At 39.1% G+C, this 24,848-nt stretch overlaps 1 protein-coding gene across 9 annotated transcripts in view; it reads left to right on the forward strand.

Moving 5' to 3' along the window:
- FNIP2 (folliculin interacting protein 2) overlaps positions 1-23,983 on the forward strand; it is a 133,604-nt gene extending 109,621 nt beyond the window's left edge. For all 9 annotated transcript variants that reach the window (XM_072724935.1, XM_072724931.1, XM_072724934.1 and 6 more), the window contains 3 exons: positions 14,380-14,580; positions 18,084-18,199; positions 20,207-23,983. In XM_072724935.1, the coding sequence (XP_072581036.1) occupies positions 14,380-14,580; positions 18,084-18,199; positions 20,207-20,285 (396 nt within the window). In that variant the 3' untranslated portion in view covers positions 20,286-23,983. The remainder of the gene's footprint in view (positions 1-14,379; positions 14,581-18,083; positions 18,200-20,206) is intronic.
- The last annotated feature ends 865 nt before the right edge of the window (positions 23,984-24,848 follow it).

The raw sequence follows: 24,848 nt of genomic DNA on the forward strand, positions 1-24,848 counted from the left end.
AGAAGAGGGGCCGGGCTGCCCAGGGACACCAACGCTGAGGAGGGAGGGAGGATACCTCCCTGACAGCTCTTCCCTTCAGCCTTTGAGCTCTTCTGTACTTCCCATCGGCTGAGCCCAGCTGGAAGGCAGAGAGCAAGGTCAAAATTGATGCCAATACGGTCCCGAGGTCCACAGAGGTCAGCCTCCTGGGGCCAGCACAGGACAGAGAAGGGCAAAGAGTGGATCTGGAGGGCACATTGGCTGAGCAAAATAGAATTCACAGCACAGATGGTGACAATTATATGCCGTCACGGAGAGGACCAAGAAGATGTCACATATGGTTTGCTTTTTATCCGATCCTTACAAGTTCGTAAGAGTAATTTATTTTAACTGATTTGTCATTAAGTTCACTTTGATGGCTGCGCGAGGATGACTGTATAAAGATTAACAAGTCTTACTGGAAAATTGCCTTGTGGCTGCTGTTAAGTGCTTTTCTGCTATCTGCAGCATGACAGGAACTGAGCAGTTAAGGAAACTGTCAATCTGATGGGACTGTTTTTAATTGAGCTGCTATTGGGCAGATGTGCAAAAATAGATGTTTTGCATTGGAAACATATTGTGTCTTGTGCAATAGGGAAAGTCCTCACTGCATTAAGAAAATTGGAATTTGGCTTGTTCCCTACCTCCTTGCCCAACAAGTATTTTTTTGAGAGGTGGAGCAGAAGGCACTGTATGTTATCTTTGGCCTTGAGCATCTCCTCTGTGAAGACTAAACATACATCAGTCACAGGCTAAACAGGCTGACGGTATTTGTGTGAAATGGGAAGAAAAGCTCAGTAGTGAAGCAGATGTCCTCATAACCCCCCCTGAATGGGAAGGGAGAAGAAATGAAGAGGAAGTGATTGGAAGCTGGGAAGGCCAGTCCAGTGTTTACATTTATACCAAACATTCCTAACCCCACCCTGCTTTGTGGTCCATCACCACCCCTCACCAGGATTTTCAGGAATAAAGCTATGAGGTTGCTTTTGTCTCTTGTAAAAAATGTCATAACACTTTATTTTCATAGTTATAATGAACACTGTATACTTGTTTATCATTTCAGAGGTTCTTAGACCAGTGACATTAGAAGAACAGTGTCTTCATTGTGTGATACTGTGTGATTGTCTTAAATCATGGAAACCTTAGTGATTTTAGAGATGTGTACATTTTGGAACCATTGGTAGCATTAAGGCAGGGAAGTAGAGGCTTTCCTTTCCTTTTATGTCAGCTATTTATGTATTTATTTAAAGAAAAAGAACATTGATGTTCTTGCTTTGTTGAACCCTTCTTCTGTGAAGCCCTCCGTTCTGCTTCTGACAGAGGTGCAAGGAGATGGAGTGTGGACTAGAGTGGGTGGTCTTCACTGCCATTGATCTTACCTACTGGGCAGTACTGCCCAGATGCCCCGGACTTGCTCACTTACCACTATGGAAATATTAATTGATTGATAACCCTCCTTGAACTTATTTGTAAAACCATTCATGACTTTTTTCCCCCCATGGGCTGACAAGTTCCAGTTTTTTGTATATTAGGTTTTAATGATGACCATTGAGCTCTATAATTCTTATATTTGAAAAAAAAAAAGTCCATGTTCCCTCTATTAGTACTCTTAAAGATTTTTCATATATCATTTTCCCTTCCTTTCAGAAGTAGTATTTTCACACTGTAGGCTTTTCTCATTTCTTTAGACTCTGCAATCATCCTGAGAGATCGAAAGTTATTAAGCGTAATAACCTATATTGTGTCACATTGTGGGTACATCCAAAGTGCAGCCATGCATGAGTGTTAATAGGAAATTGCAAAGGGCTCATAAAAATATCTTTGGAAATTTAATACATTCGGAATGTATCCAATTAGCATTAGTAGATTTCTAATTTCACTTGGCACATTTATCATAATGAATTTTGCTTTTTGAAGTAGTGTTCCATTTAAACTGCCTCTCAGATAGGGACTCCGGCCTATGACAGTGTTTAAATAAAAATAACCTTACTTTTAACCATCATTTACAAATATTTGTTGGAAAATAGGTTGTTTTTTTTTTTAAACATTCTATTGAATTTACTCTGTAAAGTCTAGTAATTATTTAAATTCTTGAGTATGTTGCCAGAGAAAGCAAAGATCCAAGAACAAATATACATGACCACAGTTAGAACTGAAGTAATAACTTGTTGAGGAAGAAAAGATTGTGATAAATTGCTTTACTTAACTTGTTTCAAAAACCTATTTTTTGGACGTTAATAATTTTTAGTGTTCATCAAGACTTCGTTGGGCTTTGATATTCATAATCGTTTTTAGCAAAGGATTTTTATTAACTATTTAAAAGCAATTGATTTAAGTTATTGATCTATTTTCTAGGCCTATGCATGAGTGGATTGTAAAATGTAAATGTGCACATTTATAACCATGATGGACTAGTTCATGGAATTTCTTCTTTCATTGAGGGATTGCATTCTAGAGCTCCCAATACTAAAAATTTCTTTTTATGCATTTCCTCATCCCGATCTTATAAAAGATATATTTACTTTATTTCCATTTTTATTTTTGGCTTTTCCATATCGAGATTGTGATGGTCTTAAATATTTAAACACGTGTTCTTGTTTAATCCATATACTACCTTTTTTCTATCATTTGAACTGTTTCTCTGTCTCCTAGCATGTAGATTATACAGCTGCCTTAAATTAGACTAAAGTAATATTTAGTTTTTTTCCCCCTGCCATATCTGAATGTGCATTCTTTCTCTATTTTCCTTTTGACTCTTAAGTGTTAAAGTGGAAGAGACAGCTTCTTGTTGTATCTATGACCCTCAAGTAGCTTTTTCTCTCTTCTTTTTTCCTCCTGTGTGCTTGTCTGCCTGTGAATATTGCTGCCATGTTAGGGGTATTAAATTATGGGGTAGTGAGGGAGGACCACTGCTTAGCATTGATGGTTTGGGTTCAAGTCTTAGTGTTACCATTCATCTGCTGATAGTCCAGTAAACCAATTGGTATCACTAAGCCTCAAAAAAAAAAAAAAAATTTAGAGAAAGCAGTTGAAATATCCACTGGTTAAGAGTTTGGCTTCTAAAGACAGACAAACCTGATTTTGAATCACAGCTCACCCCTTAATGGCTTTGTGGCCTCAGGCAAGTTTCTTTACTCTTCTAAGCATCAGTTTCAGCTTCTGTAAAATTAACAGTACTTACAGCTCTGGTTTGAAGACTCAGAGATAATGCATATCAAGTGTTTAGCACAGTGCCTGGCACATTACTAATGCCCAATAAATATTAGCTAATAATATATGTGAAAGTGCTTTGCAGATGAGTTCACCAGAAAACTCCTATTGGAGATAGTGGAACAGAACCCACATACACTTCATTCTTTGCTAAAAGCATACACTTCTCTTTGCCTTTGAAATCACAAGGAGCAGGACAATGGCTAACGACAGGGTAGGTTATCATGACCAAAACAACATCACATTGTAATGCATTGTAAAAAACTGTGTTCCAAGGCTTCAGGCATTTTACAGAATAATGTATAAAACAAAGTTAACAGTTGGGTATTGAGCTTCTTTCATTTAATTTTAAGAGTAGCAACAGATTGACTCCAGAAATACCATGCAGAAATCAGTAGCACAATAAGGAGCTTTTGCTAAAAGCTTGGCTATGATATATGCATATGAATATCTCATTATGCCATGCAATGTAATCAACCAGGGAGAGACTACAAAAGAACAGTAAGTCGCATCAAACTATAAGTCATTGCTTAAGTCATACAGACAGCATTAAGGTGCCTCAAGTCAACAACAACCTTAGAATCAGTAGTGTTGCAAAGGAAACATGCATGTGGGACAAATCTGCTGAGAACACCTCTTACTGCTTTCCTGTGCTGGATGATGATAATGACAGTGCCTTGGGCCTACAGCACTGTCTACTGTTTCATAAAATCTGTATGTATGTGTGTGCGCATGTGCACGCATACGTGTTTATGGGCACATGCGTTCACACATGTATAAGAATGTACATGGAGTTACGATGTTAAGATGTATTTCCTATTGTGGATTGTGATTTTTTTTAAGTTTTTGAAAAGAAACACTGATTTCTGGGCATTGCCAACTCCAATCTGAAATCTTATTGATTCTATCTCCTTCTCACAGTGACTGCAATTTAGTCTTCTTTAAGTTCCCCTTAGCCTTCCCAGCTAGAATTCTTGTGTGCAGTTTTACCCCCTTCTAGCCATCTCGTACAGTGCCACACAGGGCTCTTGCTAACCCCTGAGTATGGTCATTTATTCTTTTTCTCTAATAGATTCCCATTCTTTGAAGAGAGTAAAATATAAACTGCTTGGCTGGAGTTGCCCCCGGGTGGAACTTTACATCTACGGGCTCCTTAGCACGTTGTACCACACCTTTGTTCAGTTTCAGATTTTTTTCTACCACCTGGGTAGAACCTGGGCTCCAGGCCCATGGAGCAGAGAAGGAGACTCGATTTCTTCTGTATTCCAGCACGTCAGCCTGTGCCCCTAGAAAGGGCTCGGTGATGTTAGCTTGACTGTTCCCTGCGGAACTGGATTTAGAAGCATACGTTTACGGCTAAAACTATGATGATTGGTTTGTCTGTTTTTTCTAAAGAAAAGAGAAATGACAGTCTTTTAAAACTAAAAGGGAAGAATAATGTGTTTAGACATGATGCCTTTAAAGGCTCTGTGTTCATTTTCTTTACCTAAAGGAGAATAAAAAGCTTATTATAAGTCTCTTTGGCTTCAGTTTGCTTGCATTTAGTTAATATTAGACACATGGCTACTTTTGATGTTTTCTTAAATTTGTTCACTATGTACAAAATATCTGGACATCTATGCCATTCTTTGTTAAAAAAGAAAAAAAAAGCTATCAACCTTCCTGCATTTTATTTTGGAGTCCTGTACATCATCACATGACTTTAGTCTGATGATTCTTCTAGACCTTGAGCTCCTTTCCTGGACTTCAAATTGTTTCTTTCCTCAGCAAGTGACAGGCCTGATAGTTAAGCTGTGCCCAAGGTTGTGTACTATATCCACAAGGCTGAACTTGGGTGTCAGCCTAGTGAGCCTGGTGATCACAGCCACAGGCACAAACCCACAGAAGGACAGAGGTTTCCTTTGTAGCCCCTCCCACACCACCACTCCACTGGTTCCTCCCCTCCTTCCCTAACTCCCTATGTCTTCGGGATGTCTTTGGGCTTCTCAGAGCCCCCATGTTGGTATATCTACCAGGATTCCTCAGCAGTGTCCATGGTCCATACTGATTGATTACAACTCATAAGTCTTTAGTGAGTGCCAATGAACCTGTTTCCACCAGAAAAAATTCTGATAAAAAAAATGCTCACAGAGTTATGATGAGATCATATGATTACCTCTTCCAGTATTTTCATGTTAACAGTCTGCTTGATATAAACTAGAAATCTCTGATGGTGGCATATCAGGTAGTCATTATTTGGCCAAAAATGAGGCAAGGAGCCTGGACATGGCTTCTGGGGAGGAGAAAGAGAGTCATGATTTGGAGATTTACCTCCTATCAGAAAATATGTACTGAGTACCTTTTATGTGCTAGGTGCTGTGTTTATAGCCATGGTCAAAGTGTGAAGTGGGAGGATTCCAATGCCATGTTGTGCTACTGCAAATGGTGTGCCTCCCTGCTAAAACTATAGAAATGATGGGTAAAATAATACGATCCCCACCCAGCCCTATTGTTATAATACCTGTGCATTAAATAAAGTGGAAATCGTTTTGTGCCAGAAGCAAATCCTTTTGTGCCAGAATAGTAAGTTTGGGCTGATACAACCATGGCCTTCTGGGATTTCAGTCTGAATTTAGGACATAGAAATTGGGTCCTGAGTTTCTAAGATCTACTCCAGTGAATGATGGGGTCTCATTTGCACCTAAGGCTTGGGACCTGGAACTAAGCTAAGCCCCTTAGATAAATCCTGGAGCCTCAAAGAGCTATTCTTCCACGAAAGGGGGACTAGAAAACCCCAGCCATAAACAGTGAGACAGCAAAGGAACAAGTTGGAAACTTGGGTGGGAGAAAATAAAGTCACCTGTGAGAAATGAGAAATCAAAGCCCCAGGCCCATTGTGTGAGTGGGTTGGAGGTCCAGATTTATTCCACCCAAGTGACTTGGGAATCCCTGTCCAAGAGATAAATATAAAATCCAGAAACCTTGAACCTCTAGGACTCTGGTAGAAGGAAGCACATCGCACAGTTTCCTAACCACCAGCTTAGGAGACATCTGTAGCTGCTTTCCCTCTTCTCCACTCTATTTCAACTCATAAACCTTTAGTGACTGCCATTGAACCTGTTTCCAAGACACACACAGAGCACATAAAACAGTCCCAACAAGACAGGCTCATGTTCTGAGATTACAAACCATGTATGAGGAAATGATGAGGGAGAGTAAGCAAATACAGGCTGGACAATTAGCACTCCCAGAACAATCTGAAATAACTATTAAGTCACTGTGTTTAAAATGGTTATGGTCATAAAAAAGAAGGAATTGGAACTTTAATAAAAGATGGGATGTTGTGATAAGCAGTTATTTAGATTTGCAAAAGGACTTAAAAAGAACTTCTAAAAGCGAAAAATATGGCCATTATAATGGAATCCCAAGGGCTAGGTTAAAGAGAAGAGTAGATTAAATACTGCTGGAGAGAATTAGAATTTGTGACATGGGGCAGCCCGGGTGGCTCAGCGGTTTAGTGCCTGCCTTTGGCCCAGGGCGTGATCCTGGAGACCTGGGATTGAGTCCTACATCAGGCTCCCTGCATGGAGCCTGCTTCTCCCTCTGCCTCTGTCTCTGCCTCTCTTTCTCTTTCTCTTTCTCTCTCTCTCTCTGTGTGTGTCTATGAATAAATAAATGAAATATAAAAAAAAAAAAAGAATTTGTGACATGGAGGCTAGAATGAGAAAAAGTTTTTTAAACATTTTCTTTCTTTGAGAGAAAGAGCACAGAGGGAGAGGGAGAAGCAGACTCTGCTGAACAGAGAGCCCAATGCAGGATTTGATCCCAGGATCCTGAGATCATGACCTGAACCACAGGCAGACGCTTAACTCAGTGAGCCACCCACGTGCCCCAGGAATGAGAAAATTTTGTAGCTCATTCAGAAGGTGAGAACAGAGAAAGTGAGGGAAGACAATATTTGAAGAAAGAATGACTGCCATTTTTCAGATGACATAAGCACATGGAGTTCCAAGTAAGGGTAAATACAAACAAATCCAGTCTTAAGCTACAGGACGTCAAAAACACAGAAAACTTGTAAGCAGCCCGAGAGAAGATATGGCACCTGTCCTCCAGGAGTTTAAAAGCTGTAACAGGAAATTACAAAGAAGTAAATAAGTAGTAAAAACAGTGTGGTAGAGTCCATTGCAGTGGGAGGCGCCGGACACGTGGGAGGACCTCGTGGAAGTGATGTCTGTGCCAGGGAGTCAGTAGGGAGTGAGCCAGGGGAGGGCATAGGGGATGATGTGACTCCTTCAGGAAACTCAAGATTCTTCTGGCTGATTGCATCAGTGAGCATCTTCTTAACCTGCAGGCAGAGCTGGCTTTGCCACACAGGAGGTCCTGTCTATCCCATTTCTTACTGGCAAGAAAGTCTAGATGCTGAGCATTTAGTAAAAGACAGTATTGTGCATGATTTTATTTTTTTATTTTATTTTATTTTTTTATTATTTTTTTAATTAATTTTTATTGGTGTTCAATTTACCAACATACAGAAAAACACCCAGTGCTCATCCCGTCAAGTGTCCACCTCAGTGCCCGTCACCCATTCCCCTCCACCCCCCGCCCTCCTCCCCTTCCACCACCCCTAGTTCGTTTCCCAGGGTTAGGAGTCTTTATGTTCTGTCTCCCTTCCTGATATTTCCCAACATTTCTTTTCCCTTCCTTTATATTCCCTTTCACTATTATTTATATTCCCCAAATGAATGAGAACATACACTGTTTGTCCTTCTCCGATTGACTTATTTCACTCAGCATAATACCCTCTAGTTCCATCCACGTTGAAGCAAATGGTGGGTATTTGTCGTTTCTAATTGCTGAGTAATATTCCATTGTATACATAAACCACATCTTCTTTATCCATTCATCTTTCGATGGACACCGAGGCTCCTTCCACAGTTTGGCTATTGTGGCCATTGCTGCTAGAAACATCCGGGTGCAGGTGTCCCGACGTTTCATTGCATCTGAATCTTTGGGGTAAATCCCCAGCAGTGCAATTGCTGGGTCGTAGGGCAGGTCTATTTTTAACTCTTTGAGGAACCTCCACACAGTTTTCCAGAGTGGCTGCACCAGTTCACATTCCCACCAACAGTGTAAGAGGGTTCCCTTTTCTCCACATCCTCTCCAACATTTGTTGTTTCCTGCCTTGTTAATTTTTCCCATTCTCACTGGTGTGAGTGTGCATGATTTTATAGAGCAGGGGAAGTGTTTAAAAATGGTGATAGCCAGGTTCCTTTTCTCTTAATGGTTGTGACACTGAAGGGTTTTTTGGGTTTTGTTTGGTTATATTAAAACAAACCAAAACCAGTCAGCAATCCACATATGGCTGTAGTCCTTATATGTGGCTCTCAGCCCTCCAGAAGTGGGGTGAGGTGGCCCAGGATGATGTTCCATTGCTTAAGTCTTCAGTTCTAGGGCAGTGGAGGATATAGTGATGCAGTTGGGCCTTCACTTCTAATGAAGTAGAAGAATAAAAAGGGGGATCTGAGGACATTTAGCCAAGAGCAGGTGCTGACACGGAGAACCTTACTACATTAGTTTTCATCTCATTGTCTTTGTAGGACTAATGAAAGATCTTACTTGAAGCTACATAAAGGCTAATACTAAGTCATGGTGCTGTAACATAATGGTGTGACTCTTTTTGAAAGGCATTTGGTCACGTGGCATCCTCTTATTCAAGTTCAGTTTAATAAACTTATAAAATATACTGGAGTTACCTTCTATAGAATACCAAATTGACACTGAAATGATGCCAAGGCTGCTTATGTTTTATTCAGAATATTTCAGAGAGGAAAAAAAAACAAAGAATATTTCAGAGAGAAATAAAAGATACAGGGAGGCACTTCCAATTGCCTGCAACATAAATCACCTGCTCCCTCTGTGTTTGAAAGAGGCTGCTCAGTGGCTCATCCCTGGTAATCAAACCTGCACTGTTATAATTAGTGTGCATATTTAGAGCTGGTTAGGAGACAGAAGTCCACACTCCTGCTGTCTATAATATACCTGTGAGCTGGACATTTTTGAGGATTGATAAAGGGTCAGCTCAGAGTATGTATTGGGCAATGCCAATAGTGTAGAGATGCGGAAGTTTCTTAACAAAGTCGTAATGGAGGCAACTGTATTTTCTCCTATTTTGACATTAGGTTGAGACTGTCATTCACACTTCTTGCAATCTTATCTTCCAAGGGATTTCCACCCTGACAAAGTTTTGGGATTTCAAAGTGGAGGGTTTGGCAGACTCACTGAGCTAAAAGTTGGAAATGCTTGCATGAGTTACTAGCTTCTATTTCTGACTGACATACCAGTATTCTGACTGATACTTAATAAGCTCTTACTTTTTGTTTGTTTGTTTGTTTGTCCTCAGTGTTTTCTGTCTGTAGAGCAGTGCTGTGTTCCTGGCTGCCCCACAGGAAAAATGGCATGATGAATTAATAAGTAGTTATAGGAGGCCTATATGTGAGAATAGTATTTTCCTGCTCTAAAGTTAAAAATAGGTGATTATGTGAAATGGCAGTCATTTAAGTGTGGTACATGGAAAAGAAATATATTAATAAATGTGCAGATGACTTAATAGGAACTGGACTGAATCCAAAAATAAAGCAATCTGCATAGAGAATTGTTCAGCAGAGCCAGCATGTGTTAGATACTTAGCACATGCCTAGTATTTTGTTATGCTCATTTCAGAGGCTACAGAAGAAAAATAAAATGTGATTTATTTCCTTGAGTTCTTTATGTAATCTGAGTAGACAAACATGTGAAATCAAGAACAAGTTAAGACCGTGTAATTAAATGTCAAAATGTAGATTGTAAAAGCTCTCAGAAGTCAAAGGAAGAGCAGTGAATGTGGGAAAGACGTCTTATGGTGGAGTGAGGTGGGGACGTGGGGGTGGGACCCAAGTCCAGTCCTTGAAAGACTGAAATATTTAGATGGTAGCAGGGAACACATTCTGGGAACAGCCTGAAATAAGAGGCAGGAGCCCTCCCAGCTGGGGGAGAAGGGGATTCTTGGAGAGTCCTGCAAGTACATATATATAGGTCGATATGGCCCACACTCTGAAGAGCTTTAAGTATGGAAAAAGAAAAGTTTAAACTTAGGTGTTTGGGTGATGGGTGATAGGTGCTAGCGTAGGTTTTTGAGTTGGTAAAGGAAATGATAACCTAAAATGTGACAATCTAGGAAGTTTGAGGATTTAGTGGGCATGATTAATATAGTTGGGGGTGGTATAAGAGAGCAAATTGAACATGGCAACTAAGTATCTGAGCCACAAATTTCATACACATTTTTCCCACAGAAAGCTTCCATGAATTAAACCTCACTTAAACGTCACAGAAACCGTGAATTAGGTCATATTTTATTGATGTAGAAACTGAAGCCCAGATTAATGAGCTTCTAAGGTCCCAGAGCTAGTAAGTGACAGTGGTGGTATTCAAGCCCAGTCCTGTCTGACTTCAGAGCCTTTGCAGTAGTCTTATCATTGCCCTTCATTGAAATATCACAACCTTGGCTCTTCTGGTTACTCAAACCTTGTAGAAGTTTCTTGTTTCTGGAAGTTTAAGTTAGGCAGAAGTCATGTGTATATAAGCCAAGGCAGCATATTTTGTGTGCTCAGAGGTCTGATCCAGAACCCTGAAATTGGAATGTCCTAGACATCCAACACTCCCAGAAAATAGACCCTCACATCCCTAGTGGCTATGAATTAACCAGACTTAATCTGATGATTCAACAAAATACAATAGCCAAAGGACATTTGGGAAACCTTTAAAGACCTATAATACAAAGCATTTCATTTGTCACTTTATCTTGAGAAATCTGCACAGGAAAGTAGATTGGATAAATGAGATATTGACACAGTAGAGCTAAATAAATGACTGTTCCTTAGTCTCATAGAGCAGAGCAAGGCAAAAAAGATAATTGGCTTTTATTGCTGCTGCTTCCTTCCTCTGATGGACATTGGCCGTCCATCCTAACCCTCGCCTGCAGCTCTCTATTGATCTCCAGTGTTCTTTCATCCTCCAGTCTCTGTCAGAAGTTTCTCACTGTCTGATCAAGTTTCTGAGAAAGGCACAGAAACGCTGGCAGCTGTCTGGAAGAGGTGGCAGGAGGGCAGTGGGGACAGGAGGGCTGGCAGCCCTATCTTGCCACCTGGGTGGTGAATGTGTGTGCTCAGCGGGGTGTGGGCACTTGTAAAGGTGGGAGGAGGGGGCAGCACTTATGGGTCTCAGATTATAGAGAATATAGAAACATACTGCAGGCTCATTTCATGAACTCTGTGGGCAAGAAGCTTACTTTGAAATTGATTCTCTTCAATTTGAGAGAGAAAGGGAAAGTTGATGCATAACAGTGTCCCTAAGGTTCATAAAGTTTTCAGCCAAACAAGCATCTTAAGGGGAAGTGACTGTTTTTGATATTAGTATTTCCTTCAGATTTTCATTCAAAACTGCAATCTCAGAGGTCCTGTTTAATCTCAGACACTAATGGTCAGGAGGAGAACTTCTAAAAGTGCAAATATATGACGGGGTCTTTTGTTTTGTTTTGTTTTCTGACAATAGTCAAACTAACAAAGTGCCCCCCACCTCAAACCCTTAAAGGGTTTTGTAATGTTAAGAAGAGGAATCTCACTAAGTAAAGTACCTGCCCAGCTGGCTGTTAGCTCTCCATATTGTATCTTTCTTAAGATCCATAGAAGGCCAAGGTCTCCACCAGGCTGCAGCCATACCCTGCCTCTCCTGCCCATTTCTTTTTTCCTAGCTCGTCTCCATACCCGAACTCAAAGCCCGAAGAATAGCAGAGGGATGGAGCAGACTTTTAGTAGGTGTTTGAATCATTCAGTCTTAGGTTTTACAGCATTTCTTAAAGTACTTCTCAAATGTACTGCTCCACGTATGTTACTGCTGCTGCCAAGTGTATGTATTTGTGTGTACCCTGGTGTACACGTGAACTTGATAAAATTGTGAATTTAAAAAATCGCCCTGACAATTTTCACTGTTAATTACTTCTATGATTAAGATACAGCTAATAAGAAAAAGTTAGTAATAAAACGAAGCATACATACATACTGTTTTTGTTTATTGTAATTCTACATGTGTCTTAAAAGTAGAACCTTTCCTAAGAGGAATTTTAAATTGAATACCAGGGCATAGGGTGTGTATGGGTGTGTGTTTCTGTGATAAATCCAAACATGGTCTTCTGGATCTCAGAGCTCTTTAAATCCTGAAGGCTTAGTGACTGAATAATACGCTAAATCATAAGCCAAATCTCTTTAGTAGGGTTGTGTTTTCCTTGGAAAGATATGTATCAGAAATCTCCAGAATCATTGGAACTTAATTAAGCTTCAACTCTCTGACCCCATAGAAGTTTAGACCAGGTCAAGGATGGGACCACCAATATTCCTGGCACCCCTTAACTTGTAACTAAAGGAGTTGCTCATGATGTTTTTTCTCTCTCTAACGTACATTTCTTTTTTTTCCCCTTAACTATTTACATTTTCCTCTATTTTCATCTTCTTTAAGTTTTTTTTTTTTTTTTTTTAATTTATGATAGGCACACAGTGAGAGAGAGAGAGGCAGAGACACAGGCAGAGGGAGAAGCAGGCTCCATGCACCGGGAGCCTGATGTGGGATTCGATCCCGAGTCTCCAGGATCGCGCCCTGGGCCAAAGGCAGGCGCCAAACCGCTGCGCCACCCAGGGATCCCTATTTTCATCTTCTTTAAAAAAAAAAAAATTTATTCTTCAGTAAATAAGCGATTGGCTACTAAATGATACGGTTAGATGGAGACATTGGGTTGCCCTGTGGGTATATTCAGGGAGCTCTGTGTTGGGTATTTAGTAGTCTAAGAATGTGTCATGCTTCAAGTATTTTAAGGTACTCTTCTGGAAATGGTCATCTGGTTCTTCTGCATTCTGGAACCTGCAAACCATAGAAGTCCAGCAGTACCATGCTTAGAGAGTGCAGGGTGCTCATCAGCTCTGTCATTTGCTTGTACTTAACCTGTCTCGTTTTAATTTAGTAACATTTTTCAAATGCCAGGTCCTATGCTAGGGATTAAGAATTCAGGCAGAACAGATTCAGAGCCTTCCTTCAAGGAACGGGCTCACAGACTCACAGATGCCTGTTGATTTGTCTCAACCCTTGGCCCTTCTTTAGTCTTTCCTCTTTGATCCAGTGATTTAAAAGTGACTCGTGCTCATTTTTCATGTTTGATTTTTTTTTTCCTTTTTTTTTTTTTTTTTTTTTTTACATTTCTTGTACCTATTAGGTTTCTCCCTTTAAAATAATTGAGCCAACTTCTCTGTCCCTTCTTGTTATCATATCTGGATCTTCAGCCTTCTAAAGTAACTCAAGCTTGGAGAATATTCCATCCATGACCTCCCCAGTGAGCCACATTGCCCTGATTCCAGGTGCTGGTGGTGAAGCAGTTGCACTTTGATCAGTTTCAGGATATTAGTGTTTGTTGTTGTGGTTATTTTAAAGGCCCTTTTCCTTGACTGTTTTAATGTTTACCAGGTTTGCCCTATGGCACCATTTACTAGATGTCGACCTGCTCTATCCATTGCATTTTAAGTTGCTCAGCAGTAGCCATCCTTTGACCTTTTGGACTCATCTAGATAAATGTATCCCCCATCTGATTTTAGTTGGTTTTTAGAGTTGATTTATGTACGTAGCACATGGTCACTAAATGAATACTGCTTAATGATTAAAGCTATAACTTTGAGGGAATATTAAGTTGCCCTGACTAATCTTGTTTTGGAGAAATGGCAATAGAATCCTACCCTTTATTCTAGTTTTCTCCAATTTAAAAGGAGACTGCAGTCTTTCAGAAGGAAAGGAATTTTAATATCCTGGAATGTAGAGAGGGCACATATCTTTTCACTTATCTATGAACATTAGCAACATTGATAGCATACCTCCTGGGTATGAGAAAAAAAAGATTTTAATGCAGTTTTTATCACATGAATTTTAAATGATGATTTGATGACACTCCTATTTTAGTCCTTATTACACTCTAAATTTCTGTAGCTCCCTCTGGCAACTTCTGAACCGTTAGGCTAATGCGAAATTACAGAAACATTCTGGACATCTTGAGTGCCACTTGGCAGTTCTGTGGAACATTGACCCCCCATGTTTGTCTTCCAGCATCCAGTGCTTGACGAGCCGATAGCCGAAGCTGTCTGTATTATTGCAGACACAGATAAGTGGAGTGTCCAGGTAGCCACAAGTCAGAGGAAAGTGACGGACAGCATGAAACTGGGCCAGGATGTCTTGGTCTCGAGTCAGGTGTCCAGTTTACTTCACTCCATTTTACAGCTTTACAAGCTTCACCTCCCGGCTGATTTTGTAAGTACTTGTTCTCATATCACCAAAGAAATACAGTTAAAAAAAAAATACTTCTAACAATACTTTGAATATAATATCACAAACTCAAATGTTTTGTTTTTAGTATAATTGGACGTTAGCATAAATAAAAATAGAACGTGCAACATAAAACCAGCAAACAGGATAGATTTCGGTAACAGTAGCTCTGCAATGAAACAACACACAGTGACACTAAAATCTTTTTGAATGAGGTGTATGGTAAAGGAAATAAGGTATGGGGAAGAGATCAAGCATAAAAGGAAATTTAAAATCTTCCTTTGGAAACTCATTATTAGTTTTCCTTTATTGGATTGACATCAAGCAAGCCAGTTTCAGAAGGGATTGTTGTTCCTTTTGCTCAGGGACCATTCTCACAAAAGTGTTCAGGATAAAATGTAATATCATTTGTATAAATACTTAAAATTTTGAAGTACTGTACCCATAAAAGATGGTATCAGTTCCTTTTCAAATGGGATTTTAAAATCGACTTCATAACATTATATTAAACAAAGCAAATAGAGCCCATAAACTCCTAGAAACTGATTAACAGCTCTCCCCCAGGCGTTGGAATGAATATATAAAACAGATACTTTTCAGTATGTGTGTGTGTGTGCAGAGAGACTGAGAGAAAATACATTTTGAGAGGGGGGGAGAAAGGTCTCAAAAGTGGAAGAGAGGCTTAAGGGCAGATAGCTAGGAGAAGCCTAAGTGAGCTGACCTTGGGGATTTGCACTGAGGTAAAAGAGTGCCCACCTTCCCTGCTCGTTTCCCCTGCACTTGGTTGCCCTCTGCAATCTGCCCCCACACCACAGCATCTCTTTCCTCCCTTCTGTCCTCCACAAAAGATACAGAGCTATGTAATAGCAGAATAGAAGCCTGAATATTAATCACCTACAGTAATTATGGATGGAGGGTTTCAGTTTCCTGAGTCCTTATGACTTGCACTTATACCACATTCCTCAGAAGGTCAAGACTTTGATGGCCTTCAGGAAGGTAATTTGAAATACTGTGTGGTTATCATCTAACTTGTGGCAGTGTGGCATCATAGGGAGACCCCTCAGTGCAACTGGGTTAAAGTCTAGGCCTTGCCATCGATGATGAGTCATGTGACAGTGGACAATCCTGAGTGTCTCTGAACCTCAGCTTTCTCACTTGTAAAACGAAGATAGTACCCATTTATAACAAACACTTTCAGAGAATCCTCTGAAAGTTAGGTCTGAGAATCTGCTTTTTAAAATACTGGCAAAGCACCCTGCTGTTATGAGATACTACTGTAACAGCCAGCGTACAGCAGTGGCCGTGGCATGGCCCTTAGAGTCTGTTGTCCAGAGTCAAATCCAAGCTCTGCTACTTGCTAACTGTGTGACTTCTCAGAGCCTCAATACCTACATCTATAGAGCTGAGGAAATGATAGAGCTCATCTCGTATGTTATGAAAATGAAATTCAGGTAAAGCACTTGGAATAGCATCACATGTTAGGAGTCCTCAGGAAACAGCTACTATTTGTGTGATTGCTAATAATAATTAGTTTCATGAAATAATATTACTAGCTATGAAGGCTGACAACACCTTTTCACCAAAATCTTTATTTGAGCTTTAGACTGAAGCATACTCTTGCAGGACCTCTGTCCTGGCCAGGTAATGTGAGAAGCACTTATGGGTTATGAGGACCTTTTGTTCTATTATTTGCAGGCAGTTTTTCTTCCTAATAGCAGGCTGCATCACGCTGATTTAGAGGCTGAAGCTTCTTTTTCTGTAAGGAAAGAAAGCTATATTAGATTTTATACTTTTTTTTTTTTTTTACTGTTATAAGCATACACCAAACCTTCATATTTTATCCTGTAATACGTAGCTCTTATCATATCTGACATCTTAGTTATCCAAGCAATAAATTACTGTAGCTAATTCTTTTTACTTCATTTGTACATAAGTATGTTTAACCACTTAATAGTACGAATGACTTATTTAACCTGACAAAATCGAGGTCAAAGAAAATTTCATCTGCAGTTTAAAATTCTCCTTAAAAATCACTTGAATGGAACACATAAGTAAATGACTACTAGAGCCGTCCCTATGAGGAGAAAGTAGCTATTTAAAATTTCAGAAGTTAAAAATTAAAGAAATTCATCTCAGGAATAAAATCCCAGAAAGAGGAGGGCAAAACCCAAAGCAGTTCTAATAATAATCAAACCTTTTATATAAAAAAGTTCTAAATGATTTGATTTCAAGTTCCATATAGACCAGTGTTCTCTTTATTTCCATATTACAACATACAGTTTTCATGGGGACTATGAAAACACTGTAAATTAACCATTTAAAACAAAGGATGCCATGTAATGTGAATGTTCTTTTTAATATTTTATAACACTCTTATTAAAAACTTTGTATTTACTCCATAAGGAACTGAAACTTACCAGGAGATTCTTTTACCACTTAACTATGTTTATTTGGAGGAACATTTTCATGAGAATCGGTGAAATCCTCCTCCCTTTGATTATTACTCTTAGTCACTTACCAGTTGTTTTTTCATCCACTCAACACACTGCATTTAAGATTTTAAGCCAATGAAAAACTGAAAAGATCTCGAACAGATACTTTTTCCATGTCACTGATCAGCCCAGATGGTCAAGATCAACATTTTCAAATGCATCTGTTAATCTTTTTACCTTGAAAATAACAGGCGTAATGGTCTAGAAGAAAATTATGTATGATGGAATTACCCTTGCCAAAGCCATCAGGTGTCTTACTGAAGATGCTTGGATGGCTCTGCCTGCCAAATGCAAAAGCATTTGCCTCTGGTGAAAGACACAGATGGTTGCTATTCTCTAAAAAATGAAGTTGGACACAATTCCAAGGGTAGAGATGTCCTGAGAATAATTGCCTTTTCTTTATTGTTACTAAAGACCCAGTTAAAATATACTCTTGAGAAAAAAAAAAAAAAAGTGAAGTAACCTTGTTCCATTCACTTTACTGTTGGGGATGTATTTGCCAAAGAATGTGAGTATAGGAAAACAACAAAGATGTTCTTTCTCTAATAAATTATTTATAATAGCAAAAATTTAGATTGCCATGTGGATAAGTAAATAATGGTAATTCACATTTTCAAAATTATTTAATGATAAAAATTACATGGATAAAAATGTTTATTAACCTGGGGAAAGGATTATTACAAAGTTTTTAAAAAGTAAGAAATAATTGCACGTACAGAATGATATCAGCTATGTTAAAAAATGTTTTTTAAAAAAAGACTGGCAGATATATATGAAAATCGTAATAGTCATTAGAAAAAGTAAACTGTTGTTTTATAAAACCCTTTTCTTATACCTATCAGTAGTTTGATATGGTTTATATAAATTTTTAAGTGTATGGGGAAGAAATGAGATTATAGCTATGTCCTTAGGAATGAATTAAGAGAATTCCAGCTCTTAGAATATTGGTAGAGATTTGAATCCTGGCCCTCATTGTGAATGTTATTGGCTTCACAGTGCATCATGCATCTTGAAGATAGACTACAGGAGATGTACCTTAAAAGTAAGATGCTGTCTGAATATCTTCGTGGACACACACGCGTCCATGTGAAAGAATTAGGTGTCGTACTGGGGTGAGTTCTGTGAAGTGCCACTGTTTCTCCCTGAGACAGGACTGACCCGAACACCGTACCCACTGACTGACCCACTTAGCCTGTCTCACCCAGAACCTGCAGGCCTCCGTGTCCCATTGAAGTCATCACATGTATGCCTCTGCTGCTTCCCATCTTCGTATCTGTGATACGAAGTTTCAAACCCAGAAACAAATGCAGAGCTCTAAGCTAGTGGTATTTTACATTGGTCTGCTCCCTGGATTATTTTGTGCTTCAAAATGAAAAATTTAGTTCCATTCTGCTGCCCGTTTCTACCGTTTCTAGTAATTTCGGTAAGATGTTGAAGGCACAACCTGTCAGACATGCAGCAGAGCTTGTGTTTAACATTTTGCTTCCTGGAGGAGACAAGAAAGGCGTTCTCCTGGACTTTTAGGGGCCACCTGCCTGTCTGCAGGGTGACGGTACTTTCCCCTCCTTCAATAGAAGCCCCTTGGAAGAGGAGACATACTGCTGTTACTGAAGGCCATAGCTTATCTTCCAGAGGGTTGGGCCTTTGCCATGATTTCTCTCAGAGAAGAAATTCTGACTTGTGTTTCTCTCTGCCTAATTTTTCAACAGAGAACTAACAAAAAGACATTGTGTCTAGGGTGAATTGACCCCCTTACCTGTGGTGATGATTCCCCTAATTTGGAGCAAGAAAATACTGTGTATATAATATCAACCTTGAAATTCCCTATCAAGCCTGCTAATCAAAATATTATTTCAAGACTCAGGCCGTTGCATTCTTCTCAGACTTTTCATCTTTCACACCCAGGATATGACTTACTGTATTGTTTGGCTCTTGGCATTTCCTGTCATATGTCATAGATTTTCCCCCCATACTTTATTCAGAAAAGGTTTTTCCCTTTTGAGGCATTTGCTTTTGCAGTTAACTTGAAATGCATCCTTGTCGCTGTTGTTGTCATTCTGAGCTGTTGTTTAGAACTCTTTACCAGCATCAGATCTGAGTCCTTGCTTCACCAGGTTTCCCACTGCCAGATGTGTGCTGCACATTTCCAAGATCTTTACCTGGCCCCCAACTTCTAACACTGTTAGAAGGATCATAAGAATTTAGTTACCCTCCTCATCTCTCGGTCCCCTTCATGCATTATTAGTGGTGGTCACATCCAGCCTCGCTCTAGCCCCTTCCTCTCCTCGTCAGAGCTAGCAGCACAAAAGGTACTGAAGAACTTCTTATCTATCTTGAAAGGAGATCTGTAGGCAGCGTTACTGGAGAAAGCATTGAAAATTCCGTGAAGTAATGCCAGCTACCTTTTTAAATTTTATTTTTGATTTTTCATTTTTGGAATTCAAGGGAAAAAATAGGACATATTCCATGGGCTGAAGCAGTCCTAATTTTTTTCAGGACATTTGGCAGCATTTAGCCAGTGACCATGCTGCATCCGCCCCTGCTAGAAAAGAGGCAGCCAGAGCTACGTCCATTTGATGCTATGGTGTCTCTTGACTCAGTATCTATTAGTGTCACTTTGCTCTCAGAATGTTGTAGCTCAGATGTTTAGTGAGGATCTAAATTGTATAACCTGTTGAACACATCCCCAAGTCTTTAAAAAAAACAAAAACAAAAACAAAAACTCCCACCTTCACCATTGTCCTAAGCCTGATTCGAGCCTAGGTACAGAATCTCAGCACATGTTCAGGAGTGTGGACTAGAATGAGGAGATACTGGAGGTGATGTTCAAGTACGACCCAATGAGCTTGTCAGGCAGTATAGAAAAGTTTGGGGCTTCAAACTGGGTGGTGAGAAGAACAGCTTTGTGTCTCCCCCTCCCACACATAGCACACCTGCATCTTTCTCTGTGTCTTCGGTCAGTGGCCCCTGGGAGGTTGCATTGAAAGAGAGAGTTTAGCATCTTTCCGTCTCTTAATTTGTTAGTTTTAAGCAATGATCTGGCAAGCTGAGTACCTAGCAGTAACACTTTCCAGTAAAGTCATGCTACTTTAATATTCTTTTCTTTTTTCACTCTTCAGGATTGAATCAAATGACCTGCCTCTGTTGACAGCTATTGCCAGTACTCATTCTCCTTACGTCGCTCAAATACTCTTATAAGCTAAAGCTCAGGACAGTTCTTCCTTGGAAGAAAAAAAAATCAGATTCTCAACTGAAGGTGAAAAGAATAAGCTCTTTGTGACATCAAAAGCATGAGAAGAGCAAACAGAAATAAGTCATTCCTCCGCTTTGTTTTGTTTTGTTTTCTTGCTTTCAAGTGGATGCCTCGTTGGACGACTTAGGTTTACTTGACATAATGGCATTTGTGTTTTTCGTGAATACTTTTTTGGCCTTTTGTTACCCAGGAATCAACAGAGAGAGTGACCTTTTTAGTGAGGAGACATAAACACTACACTAAACACAAAGCTGTTGGTACAGATGGCCTTGTGTGTTTGGGCAGAACAACAGGTGACTTGGGAGCAGGGGTAACCAGTGTACATACCATTCTGGTAGGACAGTGTTTCAGAGTTTAAGCAGGAGCTCTCCAAAGTGGAGAAAGCACAACTTGTTATTCTAAGAAGACAGAACAAGGGACTTGGATTCCAGGGCAGAGTTTGTTTTTTACAGAAGGTAAAAGCAAGCAAGCCACATTGTGCCATCTTCCGCCCTGGTGGCTGTAGGAATTACTGCCTGGCATAAAACAGGAAAGAGGATCGACTGTTGGGCAGAGGGTGCTTTAGGGACCCACTTTCACATCATCTTGGAGTTTACCTTGTTGCAGATGCAGCCACAGGTAGGTTAGAGACGGAGTGTTGGTGCAATAAACCCAGGAATCAATGTAGCATCTTCATCTCATCAAGATGTAGTTCAGAGCAGCAGAGTGCACAGTCTGATACCATATGTTTTATCCTCATATGTTAGAGCTTTCAGCAGCCTTTTTAAGCGAGGCCATTTACCAAAGTTATTTCTATAAGCTCAAGAGTGTTTCTGTTGCTAAATTCTTCCAGCCAAAGCCACTTTCTTCCTCTAATAGTTAATACAAATGACTATTTGTAGTTTCAAAGGCATAGCTGGCCTGGCGGAAAATGAACCTGCAGCAGTTCAGGATGACTAATGAAAGGAATTAGTTTGTACATTTACCAACAATCCATAAATGATCTCAATTTTTACATTATCATCTCTGTGCCTTCTAATCCCTGATTCCTTTTCAAAACACCTCTCCAGAAATTAACTTACCCATTACAAAATCTGCCAAAATGAAGGATTGCTCATTAGCATAGTTCACTTTTTAAGAAACCTTAGTTTTTGGTTAAAGGTTAAAATAAACTTTACTTAGTTTACTGGCTGTGACCTCTGACCCTGTCAGACCAGGTACTGATGACATCCAAGGTAAAGGAAAACACTTAAAAACTAGATCATGAAAGGACTGGCGCTAATCTCACAAATCAGAACATTGTTAACACCTTACAGATACTGAGTACAGTTGCTTATAACCAGGCTCTGATTTCCTTTCACTGCTATGTGAATTAGTTCCAGTCCTCCTCATATATCCTTTTGTACCTAAGATTATGAAGTAACTTCCCTTTTAGGGGTTAGAATGACTTCAGATTTTTTATTTGAGAAAATCCTGATTCTAAGCACCACGTCACATAAGTTTGTTTATTCTTTTACAAATGCAAGTTAATTGTTTGTTTGAAAGAGGATAGCAGCAGTACCAATGGAGAAAATTAGGTTTAATAATTCTTTAGGAATAGGTTAAAACTGCTGCCTTCCTTCTCTCTCTCTATGATGTGAAATGTAAGTGGGTGCATTAAGGCTTTTAAGATCTTTAATTTTTATCTTATGTCTGTCTTTTACAAGATTGAAGTTTCCCATCCTTTTTATGTTTATCCTATTTCCTTTGTCTAAAATCTGGGTTTGGTGTTTTAAAGTCCCTAGTTCCATGGCATCACTGCTTGCTGTTATGTTACACAGACACAGAGAATGGACCTCACCTGTGGCTCAGCTCATCATCATTTGTTTCTCGTTATGTGTGAATAAATTATAATCGCTGATGTTACATCATTCCCATCTGTACCAGTTTAGAGCATTCCCCTCATCTCTCTTTCCCTTTTCCTTGTTTACACATTTTGAGCACTTTCCCTCATTCACCACTTTCCAGGGATTCATAGAAAATAATGATACAAAACTAGTTTCATTCAAAATGTTGAAAATTAGACCCACATAGGGGGAAATTGAGCTTTAAATGGCTGATTCTAAACTCCATACATGAAAATTTAGCCCAGTCCTCTCAAAGCGTGAGAAAACGTAATTTGCCTCTGAATCTACTGTTCTAAAACTCTCTCTTGGAAAATGTCTGTTGGAAAACTCCAGGTGGGTCACATTGGGGGGGGGGGGGGGCGGGGGGCGGTTGTCCCAGTGACACTCAGGATTCCAGTCAGAACCTAATCCTCACATCTATTGCCTACAAAAACAGACCAAGAATGTTGCTGCTCTTTTATAATCCTCCTTTAAATAACACTCAAGTTTTGTTTGTCTTAAATTCAACCTCTTACCAAAAGTGGAAAAGGAGAAAAAAAAAAAAAATCTCATGGAATTGCGTTGAGATACACCCACTCACACCACCAGGTGGCTTCATTCTGTCTCAGCCCAAGAGGCAAGAAAGGGATCCCCTCCCCCCCAATGCCCACCTCAAGAAAAAAATTAAAATTAAAAAAACAACAACAACAAAAAAGAAACTACTACCTCAGTTGACAGGATTCCACCTTTAGGGTTTCTTCAACTTTTAAGTCTTACCTGTTGAGTGTAACTTTTGTAGCATCTTGCTTTTTTAAGCAAGCTAGTGAGGCATGACAGAGCAGAAGTGTGTAAATGTTACTGTGATGGACCTCTTTCTAGCATGTTGCAGTTTTATTTTTAATAGATTGATGAGTGATATGAATGTAAAGATAATTGTGTATGTTTAAACATGACAATGAAAATTTAAAATGTAGCTTCCATACTTGTGCATAATTCCAAAGTATTTTATTTTTATCAGTGTTAAATAGCTTTTTGTACAGGCTTCAATCCATTTTTCTGAAGTGTGCTGTTTTTTAATAAAAGTAACTATAATCTTTTCACATCCCATGGAACTGCCGTTTACACATCACAACTTTTTAAACTTACCGTATTTTTCAAAAGTAACTTTTTTGGAGGGAGGAAAGTCCCCGCTTGCTAAGTGATACTAAACTGCTGTTTAGGCTCTTATAATTAGGTCCTGATATTTTATAAAAAATTTAGTCTGTAGCTTTTTAGGTTCTTCACTAGAATTGGTTGTACATAAAAGTAAAGAATATAAAGTGACCCTAAAATTCTTTTAAATGTCTGGGTTTTCCCACTAATATGTACTTTTGAAAGTATTTTGTTCATGCATACTTTCACCATTAAATTGAAAAAGTCTTTAGCTTCTCTTGGTAAATGTGAACCGTTTGTTTTTTTATTGTGCTGTGGGGGAGGGGATATTTTAATATAATATTTACCTAAATCAAGCAACCCCCTCTGAGTGTTAATTTTTAAATATCGAAATTTTGGTGACCACATATCTTGGGAGCAAGATTGCAATATGCTTAAATTTAAGTGGTGTTTAAAAGGAGAAAATTCTGGGATTTGTTACTATTGAAGCTCCAGTAAGACAAATTGATAGGACTTTATATTTTTGATCAGGTAAATAGATATCAATGCCAATGTATAGAAATCTTTTGTTAAAACTTGTTCATGTATTATTTTGATCCATTTTTCTGTGGCATTTGGTGCAATAAACCTTTTGAATTTACCTTGAACATTTTTCTGGTACTGCATGTGATTTGTTACATTTATTCTAGTTCGTAAAAACTTAGAGGTCTCATTTCCACTAATTCATGCAGCAACAAATTGTTAAATATGTCAGTGATTTTCAGCAGGGATGTTTTGGGAACGTAGGGACATTTTTGGTTAGCATGATGGTGAGTGAGAGTTACTGGCACACAGCAGATGGGGGCTGAGGCTGATAAATGTAATGTATGGGACCCCCCCTACCCACCCCCATGGAATGAGGAAATGTCCCACCTCTTGCATGACTTTCAAATGTTCTGTGGACATTCATATGGGTGAAAAACCTGTTTATAATTATCTAAGCAAAGAATTTAATTCTGCTTTGTCTAAAAGCCCAATGTGTTTTTCACATGATTTTAATATATGCTGAATTTTCCAGGAATGCCGCCGGTTTATAAATCGAAGGAAGATTGTACTTTGTAAGATTCAGAATTTTTACAGGAATTAACATAAATTTGGAAGGCAACATTAACAACAGCTACTGTACTAATGGATTTAAGTCATCCGTTTATCCGTCTTCATTTATAAAGTAGCATTCATGGAGACTATATATAGATGCAAGCCTCTGCCTGCTTCATTTTATTTCTAGTGTTTCAATGTCTCCCTGTTAAAATACATTTTAATGTTATTTTTTAAATAGTACATGTAGGGCATTATATTGGTTTGTTTGAATTATATGTGTAAGGAGGTTATTTATGAATTTTATTTTAGGAAAGTAAAGGGCATTATATAATATTTGCTATGTAAAGGATGAGATCATATATATATAGTCTCGGGGTAAAAAGGTTTTAAGTAGAACTTTGTAACATACATAATACCATACTGAATTATGTT

This window comes from Vulpes vulpes, chromosome 10 (assembly GCF_048418805.1).
Source record: "Vulpes vulpes isolate BD-2025 chromosome 10, VulVul3, whole genome shotgun sequence".
Taxonomy (NCBI): domain Eukaryota; kingdom Metazoa; phylum Chordata; class Mammalia; order Carnivora; family Canidae; genus Vulpes; species Vulpes vulpes.